Genomic DNA, 20,784 nt, shown 5'->3' on the forward strand with positions numbered 1-20,784 from the left:
ATCTTTGAGGTCACTTCCAACCCAAGTGATTCTGTGACACTGCCATCCATGCCAGTGCTCCTTGTCCCCACTCCTGGGCGATGCAGTGGCCAGGCTTCTTTAATAGCTTGTGGTTTGGATCAAGGTTATCTCTCTGTCTGCCTGGTGCTGGCAGGGAGAGCAGAAAAAAGGCAAGGTAATGAAAACCATGTAGGATGGCAATTCTGGAAAACGTGTGCTCAAGGGTGCCGTAAACTGAGACTTATCGCTTGTCTGCTGCCGGCCGTGAGGTGCTACTCTATTAATTTTAGATCTATGTGACTGGGAGGCACATGTGGTGATTCACAGAAGGTGCACCAGAAAGAGCCCAGAGTTTTACTGCTGCCTGTGATGCTTCCAGTGCTTCCTGCCCCATGAGCAGCCCCTCTGAGCTTCAGACCCATCCAGAGGATGATCCCTGCCCTGCCAGGAGAAACCCAAACAGTGAGAAATGCCTTAAGCTGAATGCCAGTAGCTCCCAGTTCCCTCCAGTGACCACATGTGAGCTACAGACATTTGGGATTTGCCATGAGCTGGCCAGCTTCCCTTCCTTGTCCCTCTGCAGCCTGGGGTAACTGGGAGAGGCACTGACAAACTCTGTTACCACAGGAGCGAGTGCAGGGGCGTAAGATACCCTGAGCTCCACAGGGTCCAAAATATTTCTGACTCTGGCTCTCAGGGGAGGAATGTGGACTCCTCTGCCTCAGTCTGGGGAATGGCTGTGCCTTGAGGGATAAGCAGTGCCAGCTCTGACCCATCCCTCAGCTCTCTGGCCCTTTTGGCAGGGAAGGACCCCACACGGGCCCCCTCGTGTAGTAGGAAGGGGAGCAATGCAGCATGGGCAGGGATTTGCTTTCCCTTTCCTTGCCAGCCAGGCTGACCTCAGACAGCATCTGGGGTGTCACTGATGGTTCTACTGCAAGGAAGGGGTGTGGGAAGGGGTTCTCCCTTGCTCCATCCTGTGCTGAAGTTTTTGCAGCAACCTTGGAGCACTTTGAGCCTGCAGCAAACTCCATTGAAGGGCAAGAGCTGGGAAAGTTGTGAGTGCCAGCTCACTTCGGAGCTAACAGGCTGCTTGGACCTGGGAGGCTCTGACAGATCATGCCCGTAAGCCAAACAGCACTTGTCTGTGGAAGCTGCTTTCCTGGAAGCAGGAGGCTGAGCACTGTTTCCTTGCACATCCATCACATGCAATCCCTGCTCACAAACAGCAGTGACGACATGTCTGGTTGTGGTGCAGAGAGCGATTCCCCTACTCTGGTCTGATGCCTACGGAGAGATTTCTTGCCTCTTGCTAGCTCGTAAAATGGTGAGCTAAGAGCTGAGCCCAAAGCAAGTGTTCCCAAGTGGGATTTAATGCCCTTGCTGGGATGTCTAGTCTAGTGATAGCAAAAGCTTGTCAGCTCTTCTGTGTTATTCTCCAAAAACAAACCTAAGTGTGTCCTCCTCCTTCCCTCAGCAGCTGTATAAACAGAGGGCAAATACCCTGAGTGCTGTTGATAGCATGTGACATCTTTATAGACACCTGTGCTCAAGATGGTTTGCTTTTCTATCTAAGGACAGCACAGAAAAACCTGTTTTTCTTCTCTTCATGTTTGCCAACCCATGATAGATGGAGAGGACAGAAGAGACCAGCGTGGTCCCCAAGAGGGGCCTCCTGCAAGCACATGCCACAGCAAGCTGGGGGAAGGCATTTCATCCTTGTTTCAGTAACACTTTGTGCTCGAGAGGGGTTTTTCTTCTTGTAGCCGACTGTTTTTTTCCTACCCTTCCTCTCTCGTGCCTTCTATTAGCACTGCTACATCTGCTGTGCCCGCTGCCATGTGTAGACACTGCCAACCGCCTGTGTGCTGTCCCCCACAGCCTGCAGCAGAGCGGAGATGCTCCCGGGACAGGCGGCTGCTGCAGTGCTGCATGTTCCCTCCGTCTACGTGCCGATGTCATCCTTTCTCTCACTGTCCCACTGCTCACTGCTGCTCTTCCAGGTCTCTAAAGTTGTACCATCTTGGAGCAGCCTTCTCTAGTCGACAGCCCTTGGCTTCCTGAGGTGGCTTGAGGAGGTTGACCCCCCAGAGAAATGGCAGCTACTTGCTAAGGGGGAGACACTGTGATTCTCGGGGCCTCCTAGGGATGCCCTGTGCATGTGCTCTTGCTCCCGTGTTGGTTTCCAGCTGTGGTTTCTGGGGCTGCCCAGCCCAGCGCTGGGTCTGCTCCTCCCTCACTGGAGCAAGGACAGCAGGCAGCACTTGCCCTACAGCTCCAGACCTCTCCCAAGCACTTGGAATCCCGGCAGGAAGGAAGATGGACTTTCTCCAAGGGAGATGGGGGCCAAATGCTGGAAAGCTCTGCAAAGGATGGACGTGTTCCCTTGGGGACTGTGAGACCAACTGGAAGCAATTTGGAAGTGTTCTGTGAACCGCTGCAGCCGTGCTGGGGTTTGCCAGAGCTCCTCATCCCTGCGGGTGAGGAAGGGCTGGGCATGGCAGAGGGCTGAGGCCTGAAGAGGACAATCTTGCTGGGAGCAGAGCCTGTGTGCTGGTCTGCAGCGTTCGAGCCTGCCTCCACTCAGGGCTGCACATGAGCTCTGCCATCCTCAGCCCCTCTGTCCGTGTGCACTGCCCCTTTTCCTCCTCTTCCTGTGGTTCTCCCAGGGTCATGGGCTTGTTTCAGACTGGCGTTTCTGAGGTTCTCCTTGTGATAACAACATGTCTCCAAGTCCTCCAGGTAGAAATCCACCATCCTTAGGAACATCCTATCCCCCAGGACAGGAGAGGCGTGAGTCCCTTCTTCAGGGGCAGCTTCCCCATGGCTCAGCATCCTGAGCTGGGAGGGAGAAGGGGCTTGGTCTTACCATGCCAGGAGGGTGAGTTAGAAGGAGAGTAAGAGGGGACGTGTGATGTGAAGCCTGCAAAGGTGGCCCTGAGGGTATCTCTGCCTCTTCCAAGTCTGGTTTGCCTGGTCACAGGCTTACATCTCGAGGCTGAGTGTAAGTAATGCCAATATTAAAATCTTTGTAACTGGGCAAGAAACATCATCAGCATTCCTAATACAGACTTGTTTCCTTCTCATGCCCCTGGCCTTGGGGCAGGGTGCGCAGACATAACACCAGGCCATGCAGATCTGGGTTTGGGTGGGTCACCTTGACAGGGTCTCCATCCCTGCCTCCAGCCTGTGGAGCGGAAGCAGCAGCAGCAGTGCTGCTGAAATGCAGACATCCCTGTTCAGTCACCTCTGTCAAAGCACCAGGAAAGCAGCTGCTGGAAAGGGCAGAGCTGAGCTGTGGAGCTTTTTCTCCAGGCTTCTGGGAGGGAAGAGTAAACAGTGGAGCTCTGGAGCCTGTGAAGAGCTGCTGGATCCGCTCGGCCTGTTGGAGCTGGGTGCAGGCTGGGAAAGCCAGCGCTGCATCGCAGTGTTTATATTGGAGCTACTTGAAAGCATTCCTCGAAGGAATTGTCTCGGGCGACTCGGCAGAGTTTCTGCTGCTGGTGGCTGAAGAGCATGGCTGAGAGGCTGCGTTGGGACATTTCTCCACCGCTGACTTTGCTTTCCCTCAGGGCTTTCACTGCTCAGAAGCACAAGGCTGAACCTCTTCCATGCTGGGAAGTCAGGAAGTCTCTGTTCTCCTCTGCTCATTCTTTTCAGCAGCCTGGGGATGGGGTTCAGGGAAGCTGTATCCAGATGTGGCCCCAAGAGATCATTCATGGCTGTGGAAGTGGTCGTTTCAAAGAAGCCTTGTCTTTTCTGTGGTGGTCCCTCTTTGGTCTGATCTCGGGTGGCTGGGGAGGCTGGAGATGGCACATCGTGTCCACGATGAGACTGATGGGTGAAGTAGGGTACAGCACACATTCAGAGGTCTTACTTCTCCATCATTGTCACTTACAAATCTCCTGTTCATGGAGTGCGTGGTGGCTGTGGTCAGGCTGGAGCTTGGCTCCCTCTGCCCCCAGTGACACTGGAGTGGCCCAGCTCCCCGGTCTCCTCTGGCCCTGGATATCTCCTCGAAGCCCTGCAAGTACACTACCGTGGCATGAGGAGCATGCCCAGCTCACGCCAGCCCTGAGTGCAAAGCTTCTGGGTGCAACGCTCTCCCCTTTAAGTAGGAGTGCCCACGCGCACGGCGCGGGCATTGGGGTGTCCTGGGGAGGTACCAACACCCAGTGGGTACTGAGGAACCCCTGGCAATTGCTTGGGTACCTGGACCAGTCCTTGCATCCCAGATGGCAGCCATGGAGGGGTGGTGGCATGGTGGCCTTCCTTTTGTCCTGCCTCTGACTGCATCTTTGCAGCCCACCCTGCTTGGCTGCCCTGTATGGCTGTCGTGCAGAAGGTCCCAGTGCCATCGTCACCTGAGAGCTGCCTGAGTGCCGCTGGGCTCAGCTGACACTGAGCCTATGTCGAGGTTCTCCCTGTCCTCCCGTCCCCAGCAGGGCCAAGGTGTGGGATGCTTTCCCCCTGCCCTGGTGAAGTGACCTGGGGCAGCGGGGAGCTGTCGCACTTCAGGTGCCTGGCACCCGGGCACAGGTAGGCAGCTTGTCCTCAGAGGGAGGCCATGAGCACAGCACCCCCTTTTCTTTTTGGGATCACATCCCGTTGTTCATCTGAGGGCCAAAATCTGGGCTTTCTTTTTTTCACAGATGCAGGGGAGAGGTCATCACCAGCTGGGGTCCCACAGGACCCTGAAATCGTAATGTCATACTGGGGGGAGCCTGTCTCTGGAGGCCAGGGCTGGTGGTGCTGCTCAGCTGCCCAGGCCTGCACACAAGCAGGGACAGATCGGGACGTGCCCGGCGCCACTGCGTGGATGTGAAACGAACAGACCCTGATAGGACTGATCAGGTGGGAGGTGCTGCTGCTTCCTGCTGCGCAGGCAGGGAAGGGCTCCTCGCTGTGGCCCAGAGCTGAGTAAGGAGGTGGCAGGGCTTAGGGTCGAGTTCCTGCTGCTCCGGATCGGCAGGGGATTGGTAAACCCTGGAGCACTGAGCACTGGTGGGCCTGCTGCTTCCAGGCGGTACCGGCGCATGCTCAGCCGGTGTCGGGGGACGAGTCTGGTCGTGCTGTGCCTGACGGAGGTGGGTCTGCCAAGTCTTTGCCAAGCGGGCAGTTTGGCTGCGCGTGGAGCTGGCTGGAGGTGTTGGCTGGAGGTGTTGGCTGGTTGTAGGTCATGGAAAGGAATAACCTTGGGAGGTGGTTCATGGGGTCCATGGGGTCCCCATGGAGGCAAGGGGACACACCTGCAGCTCAGGGGCTGTGGCTCTTCTCCCCAGGGACCCAACAGCTGGATAGTGCTGGTCCAAATGTGATGCTGCTCTGGCCGTAGCACAGAGTTAAAATAGCTCCTGTGCGATCACTTCTGGCCTGCACGCTGCGTCAGGAGCCTGCGCGCGTCTCTGGCCTGCTTGTCCTTGACGTGGCTCCTTGCTGGTCTTGCTTCCCTGCCACAAAACAAGCTGCTGGTACAGCCAAGCGGAGGGATAGGGTGTCAGAAATGCTCATTTAAAAGCCTCGCAAATGTTGCCGCTCTGGTTCTTCCTGTTAGTCCAGGAGCTCTTCGAGGAACAACTGGGTCTTCGACAGCACCTGCACTTGGGATTGGGGCTTGTCCTCATGCAGGAGGGACACATGGGTGTGAGGAGCGGTCCCTACGGCCCCCAGGGAACGATGCCTGTGTGTCCTTGTGAATGCCATCCCCATCCTACTGTTGTCACTGGCTGTTCCCTGCCTGTGTCCTCACTTGGCACCACTGGCAGTCAGCCCCTGCTCCAGGCAGTGTGCCTCTGGGAAGAAGCACACAGGACAAGTCACTGATGGGAGTGGGAGAGTGGCTTGTGCGTGATGGCAGCTTGAGCAGGTGGAGAGAGGCCAATCCCAAATCCCTTGGTGTTTCCCAAGCTCTTGAGACAGGGCTCAGGTCTGTCCTGGACTGCGGCACTGTGAGCAAGAGGTGGTGGCTGAGGGACAGTCCTTCCTCCTGGCAGTGGCATCTCTGTCTTGAAGTAGTGTCAGAAGCATCAGTTAAAATAAACTCCTTCGTACCTTAGCAGAAGATGCTGGGGGAGGTCTCTGAAGCAAGGGGGTCTCCCCAGGATGGGATGCAGGGCATGGTGGCCCTTTCTTAAACCCTCTCTGGTCACCCGGGTAGTTGCACAAGGCAGAGTTGTGTCTGCCGTGGGGAAGAGGCTAGGCCCTGCGAAGGCAGTTGTGCTGTGCAGGGTGGCGGGGGCCTTTGGACCCGGGTGTGAGCCAGCCACTGCACCCACAGCGGGGCAATACCGGCCTCACCCGCGCCTCGCCCAGCCCCACTGTGCCCAGGCGGCATTCACAGCCACGCGGTGCCATCGGGGAGCATGTTTTGCCAAAAATACGGTAAGTGGTTGCTGGGGAAGGGGTACGTCACCCCCTCGGGGTAGAGTGAGTGGGAGCAAATGTGGGATGTTGGGTGTGGGGCAGGTAACCGAGGGGGGAGCAGGTGAAATAGGGCACCCACAGTGATGTGGGGCTGTTTCTGTGGGGCAGACCTGTACTCTTGGGGTGGGGTGTGGGAAGAGCAGGGTGTGTGCAGGTGCACCCTGACAGTGAGGAGAGGCAGAGCACCTCCAGGGAAGATGTGCTGAAGCGGGGGGCTGGGACTCAGGTGGAAGGTCTCTGGAGAGTAGGAGCAGAGCAGAGGAGGGTTGGGATGTCCAGATATCTTGGGGCTTGTCAGGGAAGGCACAAGCAGGGAGTGGCATCACCGAGAGGCATCTCTGAGCGTGCGGTGGAGGTGGGTCTGCTAGCGCAGGGGCCATGGAGGGCAAGTCAACGGTGTGGGATGGAGACAAGATTCAAATAGAGCGAAATGGCTGTGAAGGTGTTACGAGAACATCTCCTGTCACAGATGGGGCACACACAGCACACCCTTGGGTCTTACCCAGCAACAGCTGGTAGCAGAGGGACGGGACAGAATGGGGCCAGGGTCAAGGAGACCTTCCTGGGATGATGGTGCCTTTGAAGACCTGGAAGCTGAAGCTAGTTTAACAGCCTTTCCATTTGCTTTTCCTCAGAGCTCATAAATACAGACTGGCTATAGCTGCAGCCTGACAGCCGGTTGTTACTACACTGCAGAATACGCCTTTGGGACTGGGATGTTGCAGGGGGCATGTTGGGTTATGGTGGATCCTGAGTACCACCTGGGTCAGAGGAGGATTTCACAGCTGTGAGAGCTGAGCAGAGCCAGTAGGTTTGGCCAAGGGAACCAGATCTGAGGGCATCTGGACCAGACTGGGAGGATGCTCTATGCAGAGGTTGGTGGGTTGTGTGGGAGTATAACACCCATCCTATCAGCCGCCTCTGTACACCTCGCATAGACCTCACAGCTTTTTCTGCAAAATAAGCATGCATTTGGAAACTTAGAGCAAAAAAAGTAACATGGCCTGGAAAGACTGTCATCATGGTTTGACATTCCGAAGGCAGACACTTGGGATTGTTTTCCAGCTCACTGCTTGAGTAGTCCAGAATATTTTACTGGTCTTCAGCTGGTTGTTCTGGGTGCTGTGCTAGCTAATGAGCTTTGGGAAGCGTAGGTTGCTTCCTATCTTGGTGCTGCTGATACCAGACGGGTTACCGTATGGTGAACTTGTTTTATCTTGTTGGTCTGCTGTTCGTGACTCAGAAATATGTGTGTAACAGTGATGTGTTTCTGTTTCAGGAAGAGAGGGTCTCCAGGAAAATCAATGATGGGCTGATATAACTGGTGGGGAATCCCCAGGCACTTTGAGACTAACATTCTGGTATTTGGGTAGGCGTAGAGTTAATATAATTCAGTTAATATAATTCTTAAATAATTCTGTGTATTTGTACTTTTCTTCCTTTAGGGAAACACCTACCCACTGGCAGCCTCTGCCAGGCACGAAAGCAGCCATGTTGGTCAAAGTGAACAGTTTGAGGCAGGTACAGAGCTCTTCAAGCAGTTCGCTTCAGCTGCAGAGTGCTCCAGAGGCCAACAGCCAAAAATCTCTTCCAAAACCAGCCATATATGCTCAGCCTCAGTCCACATCCCAGAGCCCTGGAGCCACAAAGCAAATGGCTACAGGAGAAATGAAGCAGTCTATGCAGGTCAAAAAGACAGAGAATGGTGGGTTTTGCCTAGTGTTGATGAATGGTCCAACTTCTCAAACGCCTCCAAGGAGCCAGACGGGAACCCCCCAGCCTGCATCCCCCAAGTATGCTTCCCCTGCACCTATATACGATGAGCCATCTTTAGAGTCTCCAATTTATGATGAGCCACCAGTAGATATGGACACTGAAAGCATTGGTATGTGTGGGATGTCTCCACAAAGGTCGCCAAGCAATAGCTTAAAAAAGCGGCTGCAACCAACCAAATTATTACAGCATCCAGGTATGCAACAGCAGCAAGCTGCAAAGAAGCATGTAAGAAATCCTTCTTCCACTGACTACAGCCCAGCTGGCAGAGAATATATAAAACACATGGTCAATGTTGACCAGTCTTCCAAACTCCCCCACTCTCCTGCCGCAACAGCCGATGCCTCTGCTAAACTGCCTGGTCAGCTCGCTTCAAAGGACAGCTTCAAGCAGTCTTGGAGGATGTTGGAAGCCAACGTCCTCAAGAACATGGAAGCTCACCACAGTCGGCAGAACAGCCTGCAAACTCAAGAGTACCCAACTGGTATAAGCCATCAGGATTCTGGCTATTCAACTGGCCCTTCTCCAAGCTTGAGGAAAAGGAAAGGAAGGAGGCAAGGGGCAGGTCAAGGAAGACCGGGCTCTGTGGGCAGTGGCAGCGAGCTCACGGCTTTGAACGATAAGCTGATTGCCGAGATGCGTGCTGTGGTGGGCAGGTCAGCAGGTTGCAGGGGAAGCAAAGCCAGCCTCGACGCTGAAAGTCTGGAGAGTGGAATCCCAACAGAGAGCAGCAGAGTCAGATTTCAGTCTGACCACTTGAAAAAATGCATCAGCCGGAGCTCAAGGGATGATGTCTCGTCTAGCAATAGGTCTCTGTATAGACAGGGCCTGGAGAGCAGGGGCAGCTTTCCCAACGATGTGGCTGCACCACAGGACACAGTGAGGCAGAAGAGGACTTTTGAGAAAATAGATTCTTTAGAAAAGAACGTAACCAGCCAGACAAGTTTGGCTTCATCAGACGCTACATGCCGCTCCTCCCAGGTACCTCCCCGTCTACACCGCGTTAAATCACATGCCTTTGCTACTGTCGTGGTGCAGAGCCGAGTACCTGGTCTGCTCCTGGGTGGGTCTCGTGGATGTGCTGCAGGCAGAACACAGCTGTGCCTGCAGAACAGCAAACAGGTCACAGACCTTCACGGCTCTGCAGGTGGAGACCCCACTTGAGGCCAGCGGGATGAGAGCAGGGGGAATTGCGGGAGGGCTCGTGCCCAGCCAGCCCTCGGTGTGCTGGTACCTATGCTGTGTTACTGGAGTAAACCTCCTGCCTGGTCACTTTGCTGGCACTCTTTGGTAGTCCTTGCTCTCACGTCCTTTCTGCAGTGGGGTGGTCAGAGTCGGTGGGGCACAGGATGCAGACGTTGGGATTTGCATGGCCACGTGGCTGTGTTTTTCTTTTTTTCTCTCTGTTCTTTTTCTAATAGTTCTTCATATTCTGTTCTCCCTTCCCGTCATCCCTGAGCGTTGATGTAAATATTCAGAAAACTGGTGATAGTGACTCTAGCATCTCCTTGTTGGAAATAGCTGTTTTAAAGCCCATTAGTGTGCCTGTACAAGTGAAGTAGTTTATAACACAGCGTTTCTGCAAAATTCTGCCATCTTTTCTCCTATTTGGATTTGAAGGAACCTCCTGCTTCATAGTTTTAGTTCAGATTTAGGTTCTGCGCAGGTAATTTTATATCCTGTGAGGGTTTTGTCCTTTTTCTCTTGGCTCACTCTTCCAATTATTTCACTCCTGCGAGGCACAGCCGATATCAGTCCTCCCGCATAAAGAGCAATGACTTATTTTAACCCTTTGTTCTGTCTTGTCTCCTGTTTACTAGTCCATGACCTTTAATGAAGACACTTGGCAAAGCTTCTTGAGCGTTTCAGATTGCTCCAGTAGACCTGTGAGGTGTAACTTTTCTCTAAAAGCCAGGCTGGCGGCTCCCAACTGTATCAGATTTATGTGTGTGCTTTCTCCTCTTTATTGTAATTCCTGGTAGACAGTGCCTTGCTTTCACCTGGAACTCTCTTAAAAATTGTGTCATGTTCCCACGTTTTCCGTTTTTCAGGCACGGGGACAGTTTGAGTTTACATGACTCACACGTTACAGTTAATAGTTCAGCAGTTTCATTTCACAGCCTCTTCAGACCTGTCGGAAGACTACTGTCTGGTCTGCAGGATGTGTTACACCTCATTGTATTGACAGGGGGAGCTGAGACTTGATGTCTTGATTACACACAAGAGATGGTGGGTTGGGGATAGGCTGTGAATTGCCTTGAAAGTGGAGAAAAATAATTCATTTGTGGTAGGATGGAGGAGAATAAAGTGGAAGACATAAGGAGGTGGATGTTGTGGTAAAGGCAATGAGTCAATAAATAAATACTCTATCTGCAGAAGTGCTCCAAGATAGAAGAGTCCAAGTAAGGAGAGGAGGAAGTGGCAGAGAAGACAGCAGCAAAATTGCTGCCTCGCCTGAAAATAGCTGTGTGTGGCATGAGCCACCAGCGATGTCCTGTGCTGAGCCTGCGTAATGGAGAGGAGAACTGGGAGATGAGGGAATTCGTTATCTGAGGAGGGTGGGCAGAAGTTCTCGGACAGGCTGAGTAGAGGCGGATGTGTACTGTCAGCACAAAGATAACAGCTGGGTAGTTGTGTGAACGAGATTTGAGAGAGAAACTCTAGAGAGAGGAGAGAACCAAGAGCCTGTTGAACCTCTAGAGAGTATGAGGAGGTGGATCCTCGGAAGTAACACGCTGAAGGAACAATTAGGGTGGTAGGAGGAAAACCAACCGTGGGCATGGAAGGTGGATTGTAGGAGACTGAGGATGGAGATGGCAGAGAAGAGCTGCAGACAGGGATTTCTAGGCAGCATGTTGAATGAATTCAGAGAGGGTGCAGAGGCAGAGGGGTAACTCAAGGGATAAAAAACTGAAACAAAGTAGAAAAGCAGGAGAAATTATTGTGCCCCAGGCTGGCAGTAAGAGATGGAGTGTGTTGTGTGCTGATCACGTCATCCACATGTAGGTACATGTTGAGTGTAAGATAAGGAAGGATTGGACTTCACAAGCCTCTGTTGTGAGTTCAGCAGTTCCTCCTTACTAAGAAGAAAACACTGACTTGCTCTAAACATTTCAGAACTAGCATGCATTTTGGGGATGACTGTAGGCTAGGACTGGAATAGAGAGAGGCACGCAAAGGTGATCTGAAAAGAAGGAAAATGCGTGTTTTATTTAACATTTTCCACTGCAAAACCAGAATTCACAGGATTTCTGTTTCTTTGTCTTCCTTTAAAAGACAAAATCCTCAAGATTATAATTTGGCTTTTTCCTAGTTGCTGGAGATCTCCTTGGAGAACACAGAGGAAAGTGTAGGCTCTTTAGCTCTTAGTTGCTGTATGTGGGAATTTCAAGTCTATCAAAAAAGTCAGTTCTCTAAAACAACTTATTGGGTGTTTAAGTTCAGTATGTGTCCTAAGCTGCCACATCCATCCAAACCAGATAATTCTGGGTGGGCAAAATAAGTGTCCTATTCTCAGAAACAGTTATTACACATCATTTTCATGGTATCAGTACTACCGAGGTTCTAATTATGTAGTTTTTTGTAGCAAACGCTGGTGAAGAAGGACTGAAAAGGGCTCCATGTAAAAATGGCATACGGAGTCTGGGAGGAAGGAAGGTCTTTGTCTCTGCTGCTTATCTCTGTAAACCTGGGATCAGCGGACTTGTCCCTAGAGCAAATGAGTTTGGTCACTGCAGACTGTGGGTGGGGAGCAGCTGTCCCTGATTCTCTGAGAAGAAGAAACAACCCTGCACTTGTGAACAATTCTGATTTAATTTGGGAAGGTTATGCCTGCCTTGGATAAGAGAACGTGGGAGGGAGCCTGTCGTAGAGGTGTCCCCGCGTGCCGTGCAGAGGCACTCGCAGGAGCACTGGCTCGGTAGCAGCAGCCTGCATCTTCCCCACAGGCGCTGAGGACCAGGGCCTGCTTGGCAGGAGGTGTGGTGGGAGCCAGCTGATTGATGCAGATATCCATCTCCAGGTCACCAACTCAGACATGATTTATCCCACCTGGGTGACAACTTTGCCATCAAAACAGCTGTGCCCGTGCTCCACTGTGCCTCTCGTCACTTCTCCGGTCCTAGTCCCATGTGTGTGTCTGGCCAGTGGTTCCATTAGGAAGGTCGTGGTGGAATTGAGACACATATTTTGAATGCCTCGGTGCGGAGGCTGGCCAGGCACGGGCTGCCCAAAGCTCAGCAGCCTCTAACGGTCACCAGCCATGTTGATTTGATTTTGGTTGTTGGGGGAATTTTTTTTTGCTAGAAGTGGGAAAATGAGTAAAGGCAGCAACCAGTTATGGGATTGTAAGGGCTACAAAGGGTCAAGGTGAGAAGGAAACAGTGCTTAGTGCTGGGGCTGTCTAGTCTCTTCCACCTCCTGGCATTGCTGCCCTCACCTCCTGGATGCCAGTGGCTCCGCAGGACTGAGTGGTGAAAAGCAGGGGGAACCTTGGCTCCTTGGTGTGTGCTTGGTGCCACAGAGCTGTACAGCATGCTGCGCTGGAGTCAGCCCAGCTCCTGCTTGGCTGCCCCTGGGAGCTCTGGGACGACTTGGACAATCCATGTCCCAGCACTTCCTTCGGGGACAGCATCAGTGTGCAGCTGTGCCAGCCAGGCTATTGCAGAAGCACAATTTCAGCGACCGATTCTGCACTGAATCATGTTTTGTACAGATTCACCGCTTTGCAGTTGCTGCACTGTTGATAATTTTGCCAGCAGGGCAAGGAATCAACTGAGCTGCTTTTAACATGTCTGTTGTCCATTACAGCCGGGGACAATAGAGTTGGACCCCAAGCAGGAGAGCAGCGGCCAGCCTGAGGGCTGTGTAGGATATAATTTCCCTTACAATACTCTACGGAAGCCCATATCTCAGAGCAGCATGGCAGACTGGGCTTCTAAAAACCTGAACATGCACACACAGGGCATCTTCCGTCGAAGAATCTCCATCTCCAACATGCTCTCCTGGAATGGTGGCTCTATCAAGAAGCCAATGCTCATCACAAGCAACCGCACCATTAAAAAAGAGGCATGCGAGATGTTCAAACTGGTGCAGAGCTACATGGGAGATCGTCACACTCGCATGGACCGGAATCACGTGGCGTTGGTCACAGTCACCAAGTGCTGGAGCATGCAAGGTTTACGGGATGAGCTCTACATACAGCTGATGCGGCAGACAACAGACAATACCTGCTACCGAAGTCTGGCGTGGGGCTGGGAACTGATGGCCATCAGTCTGGCCTTTTTCTCCCCATCACCCAAGTTTCAGTCTTACCTGGAAGGTTACATTTATCGACACCTTGACAGTGATGAAAACAGTAAGTGCCCTGCACACACCCCCTCTGTCCCCAGCAGCGTTCTGGTGGAGTGTGCCACTTTTTCAGGCTTGTCTGGTTTTAAAAACAGGTAGGCCCCAGCCAGTCCTCTGGTTTCCGTCACTGAGAGCACCATGTGTTGGGCGAGTTCATCCTTCCTTGGCAGGATGAAACTGCCACCAGCTCTTCCCCCTGCAATTCTCACTTGTGTCTGTCAAAGAAATGCCAGCCCTAGACTGTGCTCATCTCAGCAGTCAGCATGGCAAGATCAGCACTGGAAAGAGCTGATTTGGACCCGCCAAGGGCAGAGTTTCTTTGGATTCTTTGAAGGCACGTTTTACTTCCAAGTTCCTTAAAGCAGGGGGAAAAAAAATATAGATGCATGTTAATACAGAATGTTCTAAGGGAGCCATTGCAAACATTACGAACAGGCCTCAGCTTGGCAAATAGTCAGGGATCGTGAAGGATGCTGGCTTTTGTTGGGAACAGATGTGATTTATCTGTCTTTCAGAAGCCTTAGGGACCAGCCCAGCGTCTATTCAGTTATTACCCCAATTTTAAAATTGCTACAGCATCCTATGCAAAAAGAAAAAAAAAGCCAATAGAGTGTTTATTGGCTGATTTGTCACTATTTCAGCAGTGCTCGCTGTGTCTTAGAATCGTAGAATCTTTTAGGTTGGAAAAGACTTTTAAGATCACATCCAACCATTGAAGAGCCGTCTTGTCCAGTCTCAGGCGAGAAACCAGAGCACCTATTTCCACTCGGAGCTTCAAAGTCAGGTTAAGCCCCCCCAGATCTCCAGGGCAGGTTCTGCCCCAGCACCTCTGTCCCCACCCCGAGGTGGGTCCTGGGGGCAGCAGTGGTGCAGTGCAACCTTTGCCTCTGGCTTCACGCTCGTAGCCTTAACATGGGGTTCTTTCACTGAACTGCTAGACATGCAGCACTGGTTGGGGTTTTCATGAGAATCCCAAACCCTTGTCACTTCTCCCCAGAACCATTCCCTCCAGCTGTGCTTAGCCAGGGTCCAGACAGCAAGGAGGAGTAACCTGAACTATTCCAGTAGGTTGTGCCTTCTGCTGGTATTTAGGGAGGAAATTTATTTAGGTATAACCTTGCTGCGTGGAGCCCCCTCTCAACTGTTTGGCCATATGGAGAAGTTGTGTGATGTTCTGAGCCCCTCACTCAGGTGCATTTGGAGCTGGCTATGGTATAGGACCTTTCCCTGGGCAGACCTCCTCATGCTGCAGTTAGGCTGGCTACCATGTCTAAGGGCAGTTCTGGGCTTTGATATTTTATCATTGCACATTATTAATCCAGAGCCTCTTTTGAATTTTCAGTTGCCAAGCGCATCAAGGAGCTTGTGGATCTGAAAAACAAGAAGAACTCTAAATCCAGGAAAAAGAGGAAACAGAACACCGAGAATGAAGGTAAAGGGAGGCACAACATGCAGGGAGTTGAGGGGGAGGACTGTGCTGACCTCAGGCAGGCAGGGATGCTGAGCTGCACTGAAAATCAGACCATTTCTTGATGTGTGTAGACTTGGACTCAGGAGACTTTACAGTGTGAGAGGTTTGACCAGAGCGTGGGTGAGGAGCATGGATGGCAGCTGGGCAGCACGTGGATGGGTAGCATTGTGGCGGCAGGGTGGGGCCCTTTCACTCATGGTTGTGTGAGAGAAGGTATTTTAATTTGGATGCAGGGCTGGGCTGTAGTTTAACTGGTCAGTGTATGCCGTGGAGTTTCCTATGCCAAATGCTAAAAAGCTGTATAAGTCAGCATGTTGAAAAGAACCTGTCTCAGTTGTAGTAATGGATGTTGTAAACCACCACCCGACCTGAACACCTTCAGGGAGGACACTGATATCTGGCAAAGTGCTGCCTTTTTCCCTCCAGTGTTGGCTTCCCCTTGTCCACACTTCCTGGACCCTGCAGTCCAGGGCTTACAATAGCATCTCTGCCAAACGAACAAGAGCTCACATATCCCTCCAGCCTCAGGTTTTAACTGCTGGCTGCAGGATAATACTTTATCTGGCTAAAGCCTTGCTAGGCAAAGTCCGTTCAGGTTTTTTTTTTTTATATTGCTTTCAGGAAACTTGAGACAGCACTGTGAATTCATATCAGGCAGCACTTTATATCATGTGGCTTTGGTGGTTTTAATCCTGGGAGGCCTGGAGTCCAGCTTCCTGCATTGCTGAGCCCCACCTGACACCAGCAAGCACGCATGTGAAACACCAACACCACAGCTGCACTCTCTGTGGTCCTTCCCTGTGTCACTGCTTCCCTGAGAAGCAGTGGGAAGGGGCTGAGGAGGCTCCTTGGTCGCAGCCCCTGCAGTAAGAGCATTTATCACTTCTCTGTCTACAGTGAGATTAGGAGCAGAGACCAGGAATTACGCAAAGCATTTATATTTCTGGTAGGGATATGTCTTGTTCCTGTTCAGGCCCAGGAGATTTCAGCCCATTCTGAAAGTCATTTTGCTTAGAGGGCCTTTGCTATCTTTATGGGACAACTCCCTGGAGATTGCTCTGCACAGGACATGCTCTGTGGGTTGAGCAGGCTCTTCTGTGCAGTTGCTTGTCTGTGTTGTGTGTGCTGGAGTTGTGCTTAGGAAGATAGAGGTGGGTTTTACCTAAAAATAAATTTTAGATAAAAAATACATAGTTATATATATATAACTTACGTGTGTGTATATAGAAAATATTATGAAAAAGGCATGCCAGGATAGCTTTATAAAGTTTCCAGAATGAAGCACTTGAAATTCAGAAGTGCCTGTGTGGCCTCAGCTGGGGCTCTGGTGACAGGTGACACGCTGTTCACTTCGCTGGACCCTGTGCCTGCTGTCACAGAAGACCTGCTCTGGCAGTGAACTGGAGCTTTACAATAAATGAGCTGGTCTGCAGGCTCCTGCCAGCTCCTGCAAAGACGGGAGGGGAGTAGCAAAGGAGGCAGGTTACGGAACCAGCCTCTGCGCAAGCGACCAGGAACACTGAGGGTTTTTTCTGGGCTCTGACCTCAGAGCTGCACGTGAAGGATCTGCTGCGGACTGGCAAGGTCAGACTTTCCCTCAGGATGCTTATGTCTGCTCCACTAGCCCCACTTGCCAGGAGTGGGGCAGGGGGAGGGCACAGCTCCCTGAAGTTACAAGACTGTTGGGAGAAGTTCATCAGTAGCTCCAAAATATTTAGATCTGCTCATGGATGCTGTAGCAGCCATTTAGCAGAAAAATCCATAAGAAAATTAAATGTACTGTCTTCAAACAGAACTGAATAGTAGGTATGTAGGCATGTCTTTCAGTGAAAAATGGAGTTAAAGCAGCCATCTCCCCTGCCACACGCACCTCCTTCAGTGCAGAGGCTTGGCAGTAAACAATTGGGTGAGTAAACATTTAGCATCTGACATGTACCCAAAGAATTAAGTTTTAAGTTTCCCATACTTACCTCTACAGTCTTCATCTTCTAGTGTAATTCTCTGTGAGTAAATGAAATGGGAAGGTGGTGTGAGATCTTTTCATAGATCAACAACCCATTGAAAAGCAGAAGAGTTACGGGTAAAAATAAATGTTGTGTTTTCAGAAGGAGGATTGTTGTCTGATCCTGCAGGAATATAAGCTGGGCTTTAGGTCTGTACAAGGAAGCAAATAATGATCTGGCCACTCACTGTTGGGACAAAATTATTCCGGGTTGTAAAACCTAAAGTTGCAGAGGGATCTCGCGAGGGTGAGTAACTGAGCATCAAGCAGCAGACAAAATTGTGTCAGCAACAGCAGAGTATTGTATATGGGGGAGTTGTTCCTAACTGCACGTGCAGCAGCAGCTCCTACGTAGCTGTTTCAAGGAGGGAAAGACATTTTGCAGCCCGTGTATGAATTTCCAGAAATGTGTACACAGTGCTGGGAAGCAGTCAGAAACCAAAGAGAGGACCGGGAACTTGTGAAAAAGGGACAGCAAGCAAACCAGCCCTTGGCTGTGGTCACGCTGTGCCCACTCTGCATGTCCTGCCCATGGTCCCTTTGGGGTTGGTGAGTGCAGCAGGGGAGCTGGACCTGGAGGAGGGAAGAGGGCAGAAGGTCAATGGGCTGAAGGAAGCTGCAGGTCACCTGGGGGAAGCAAGAGCAAGAAAATTTCTTGTGGTTTGTCAGAAGAATTGGAAACCACCTTTTTTGTTGTTGGGCAGCAGGCTTAAAGAATACTCTGTTCTGAAGCACAAAATTAGATCGTTACGAGTGAGCAAAGCAGGGTGTTGTGCAGGTGAGGAGCACGAACAGGGTTAGGAAGAAATGGGACAACTCCAGAGAAGGGATGTCTGTCAGTTGGTGGTTAGTGATCGCAGTACAACACTGCCTCGGGGCATCTCACACCTGCCATTGGTGGGAGGTTTGCACAGGGGAGTACTTATTTTTCAGACATCCCATATCTGTTCCTTGTCCTCTGATGGCAAACGCAGGCTCCTGGCTCCTACGGCCCTTTGGGCTGACAGAGCCCAGCATTTCCCACGTAGGGAATGGTGATGGAGCAGCATTGCTGGGACACAGAAGGCTGTGCTTGTGTGAGGAAGAGGTGCTGAAACACTGCCCTAAAACGGGGGCGCCTGGGCAGACCTAAGCCACGAGAGCGGCACTGGCCCAAAGCCCAGCTGAGCTGTTCAGGAGGCACCTACCCTTGTGCTTAAGAGCATGGCAGGACGGGTCTGAGCGCCTGCCCTGGCTGTGCCAGACTGAGGTCCGTGAGAGGCTGCGGTAGATCAGAGAAATACCAACACCACAGCTTCTGCTGTGCTAAAGCATATGTCCCACGGCTGGGATTTGAATCCGTATTCTACTGCATTTCTTAAGGCATTTTTTGGCAGGAGCGTGTTAAAATCTGTTCCAGAAGGTATGTTCCGCCGTGTGTCCTGCCTGGATTTTAACTTGTTAATAAAAGGAGATGTTCTTTAGAAGCTCCTTGCATGGATTTGTAGGCCAGCACATGGGAAAATATTTTCCTTTGTGAACTATTTTCACTCTGTGGGTTGTTAGTAGTCTTCTGTTCCCAAGCTCCTGGGGCTACTGTGGTACCACAGGAAATAACAGATCAGCTTGGATTTCACAGATTCCTGATGTGCTGAGGGAAGTGGAATTGTCTTCAGTATTAGCCGTTTCCAGCCCGTGCAGGCAAAGCTGCCCAGCCCTGTGCTGAGGGGTGTGAGCTGGGGAGCCTGGGGGGTAGTACCTGACCTGCTTGTTAGGTGTGACCTGGATGCCAGGAGCTGCTCTCCAGCTGAGCATTTTGAAAGCAGCCAGATGATCGAGTCAGGCCACAGGTTTGGAAGAGCAGAGGTTAAGGCTCAGTTCTGCTCCTCTCCCTGGCATTTCTCTCTGCATCTCACCACTTGCCTCCCAGCCTCTCCTCATCTCCTTCACCCATCCCGCTCTGCAGGTGCCCTGGGAGCCGGAGCGCATTCCTCGGGGCAGATGACTTGTGCTGTGTAGCAGGGAGGCTGCACGCTGTGTGTTTATGGTGTGAGCCCCTGTGGGAGCCATTCATTTTGTGCCTTCCCCAGCAGATCAATGGTCACCCCGTTGCTCAGGGCTCCTGCTACTTTTTTGGCAGTTCAGGTCCAGCCCCTTGAGCATGGGGCAAGTTTAGTTTTCAGTTTATTTGCTTGAAATTTGGTCAACTTCATGCATGGCCCTGACAGTCCCCTCTGGGTCAGAGGCTGCAGCTTGGTGGTCGTTGGGAGCTGGAGGCCTCACTGCAGAAAGTGCAGGGAACTTTATGCTTTTCCCAGGGTTGGGGAGCTTTCTGGGAAAGTACAAAACAGGCCTCAAGCAAACGTGTCTGGCTGCTGCCCATGCGTCAGCCATGCAGGCTCTTCCAGGCAAGCAGTTCCTTTGCAACCTTGTTAAACTCTTAGGGTGATTATGGGTTTCATGGTCTAATTACAGTGTGAAAAAACATTTCCTATTATTAGTTTTGAATGTGCTGCCACCCGCATAATTGTTGTGATGCAGAGACACAGTCGAGTTTTTTTCTCACTCCCTCCTTCTTGAAGTGGATGATACTTTGCATCAGGGTGTGTGCACATTGTAATAACAGAAGCCACAGCCTGAAATAGTGAAGCGTCACAGGGCAGCTCATGGGGTTTTTCTTTAATCCTCAGACGTTTCCAGTGTAAATCATGCCTGGGATTAGCAGGATTTTTGCATACAGGGAATATTTTGCTTTAGATGTTCCCAAGAGAGAGAAATTCTTAAAATGACTTTCCTTCCCTTTGCCTGCGGGGAGGGGGATGCTGTTGTACCTCCTCCGACATTGCTCTGGTGTTGTGGAGGGGCTCCAGGAGGGGCTCCTGTGACAGTCAGGCAGGTCGATCGAGGCAGGGGGTGCTTGCTTCGTCATGAGGAGACAGGACTGTGTCTGCTGGCTGAGAGGAGAAGGGGGAAAGCACATCTCTCTCCTTTGTGAATTGTTCTGCTTGGGAAGATCTTATCCTCCCTCTGCATCGAGAGGATTTGAGGAACTTCAGGCTCCTGACCAGCTTACCTAAGCTGTAGGCTGTGTGAAAGGCTGATCTGAAATATGCGGTATCTGACCAGAATGTACATTTTAAAAGCCACAAGTATTGTGAACTTTGCTGCAAGCTTTGAGCCTGGCAGGGAATCAAGGGCAGCTCTATTCACTGCTTTCAGCAAGCAATTTGGGTTTGACTCGGAAAAGAGCAGAAGGCCAATGGTTTTGGAAAAACTCTCTCAGCAATCAGTGCTCTGTCAGTGCAAACATTTCTCTTGGTGTCATGAGGGGATTAGCTCTGTGAATACTGGCAGTGCTTGCCCTCAGAGTTCGCTGAACCAGGCGCAGCTAGAGCAGCCGTTCCTGCGGTGGGCTGCAGCTTTCGCAGCAAAGCTCCCAGGCTCCAGTGTGTCCAGTTTTCCTCGTATCGCAGAGCACACCCTGGCCTCGCAGTGCAAGGTTGGGTTGGAGGACGCTGCAGGCAGGAGAGGGAGGAATCCTCTGCAGGGCTTTGGGAAGATGAGAGAGACCCTGCCACCTTCCCACGCCTCTCCTTGCGTCCTGACCTCGCTCGTGTGCTGGTGCTGGCTGTCCGGCCCCACACGCCTTTCTCTTGCATGCCCAGGGCTGCAGTTCCAATTACAAACAATTTGTTTAAAACACTTGGAAACTTCTCCAAGCAGGAGGCTGGCTCTGTGAGCCCTCTGAGATACAGCAGTATGTAAATACCCAGCCCTGTGTCTGTGA

At 51.7% G+C, this 20,784-nt stretch overlaps 1 protein-coding gene across 1 annotated transcript in view; it reads left to right on the forward strand.

Annotated features, from left to right (window-relative positions):
• Positions 1 to 7,868: 7,868 nt before the first annotated feature.
• Positions 7,869 to 20,784, forward strand: part of LOC104511713 (rho GTPase-activating protein 39-like) — a gene marked incomplete at its 5' end in the record, with an annotated part of 17,404 nt that continues 4,488 nt past the window's right edge. Inside the window, 3 exons of the mRNA XM_010154433.1 lie at positions 7,869 to 9,177; positions 13,006 to 13,552; positions 14,888 to 14,977. Of these exons, the coding sequence (XP_010152735.1) occupies positions 7,869 to 9,177; positions 13,006 to 13,552; positions 14,888 to 14,977 (1,946 nt within the window). The remainder of the gene's footprint in view (positions 9,178 to 13,005; positions 13,553 to 14,887; positions 14,978 to 20,784) is intronic.

This window comes from Eurypyga helias, unplaced genomic scaffold, assembly GCF_000690775.1.
Source record: "Eurypyga helias isolate BGI_N326 unplaced genomic scaffold, ASM69077v1 scaffold15596, whole genome shotgun sequence".
NCBI lineage: Eukaryota > Metazoa > Chordata > Aves > Eurypygiformes > Eurypygidae > Eurypyga > Eurypyga helias.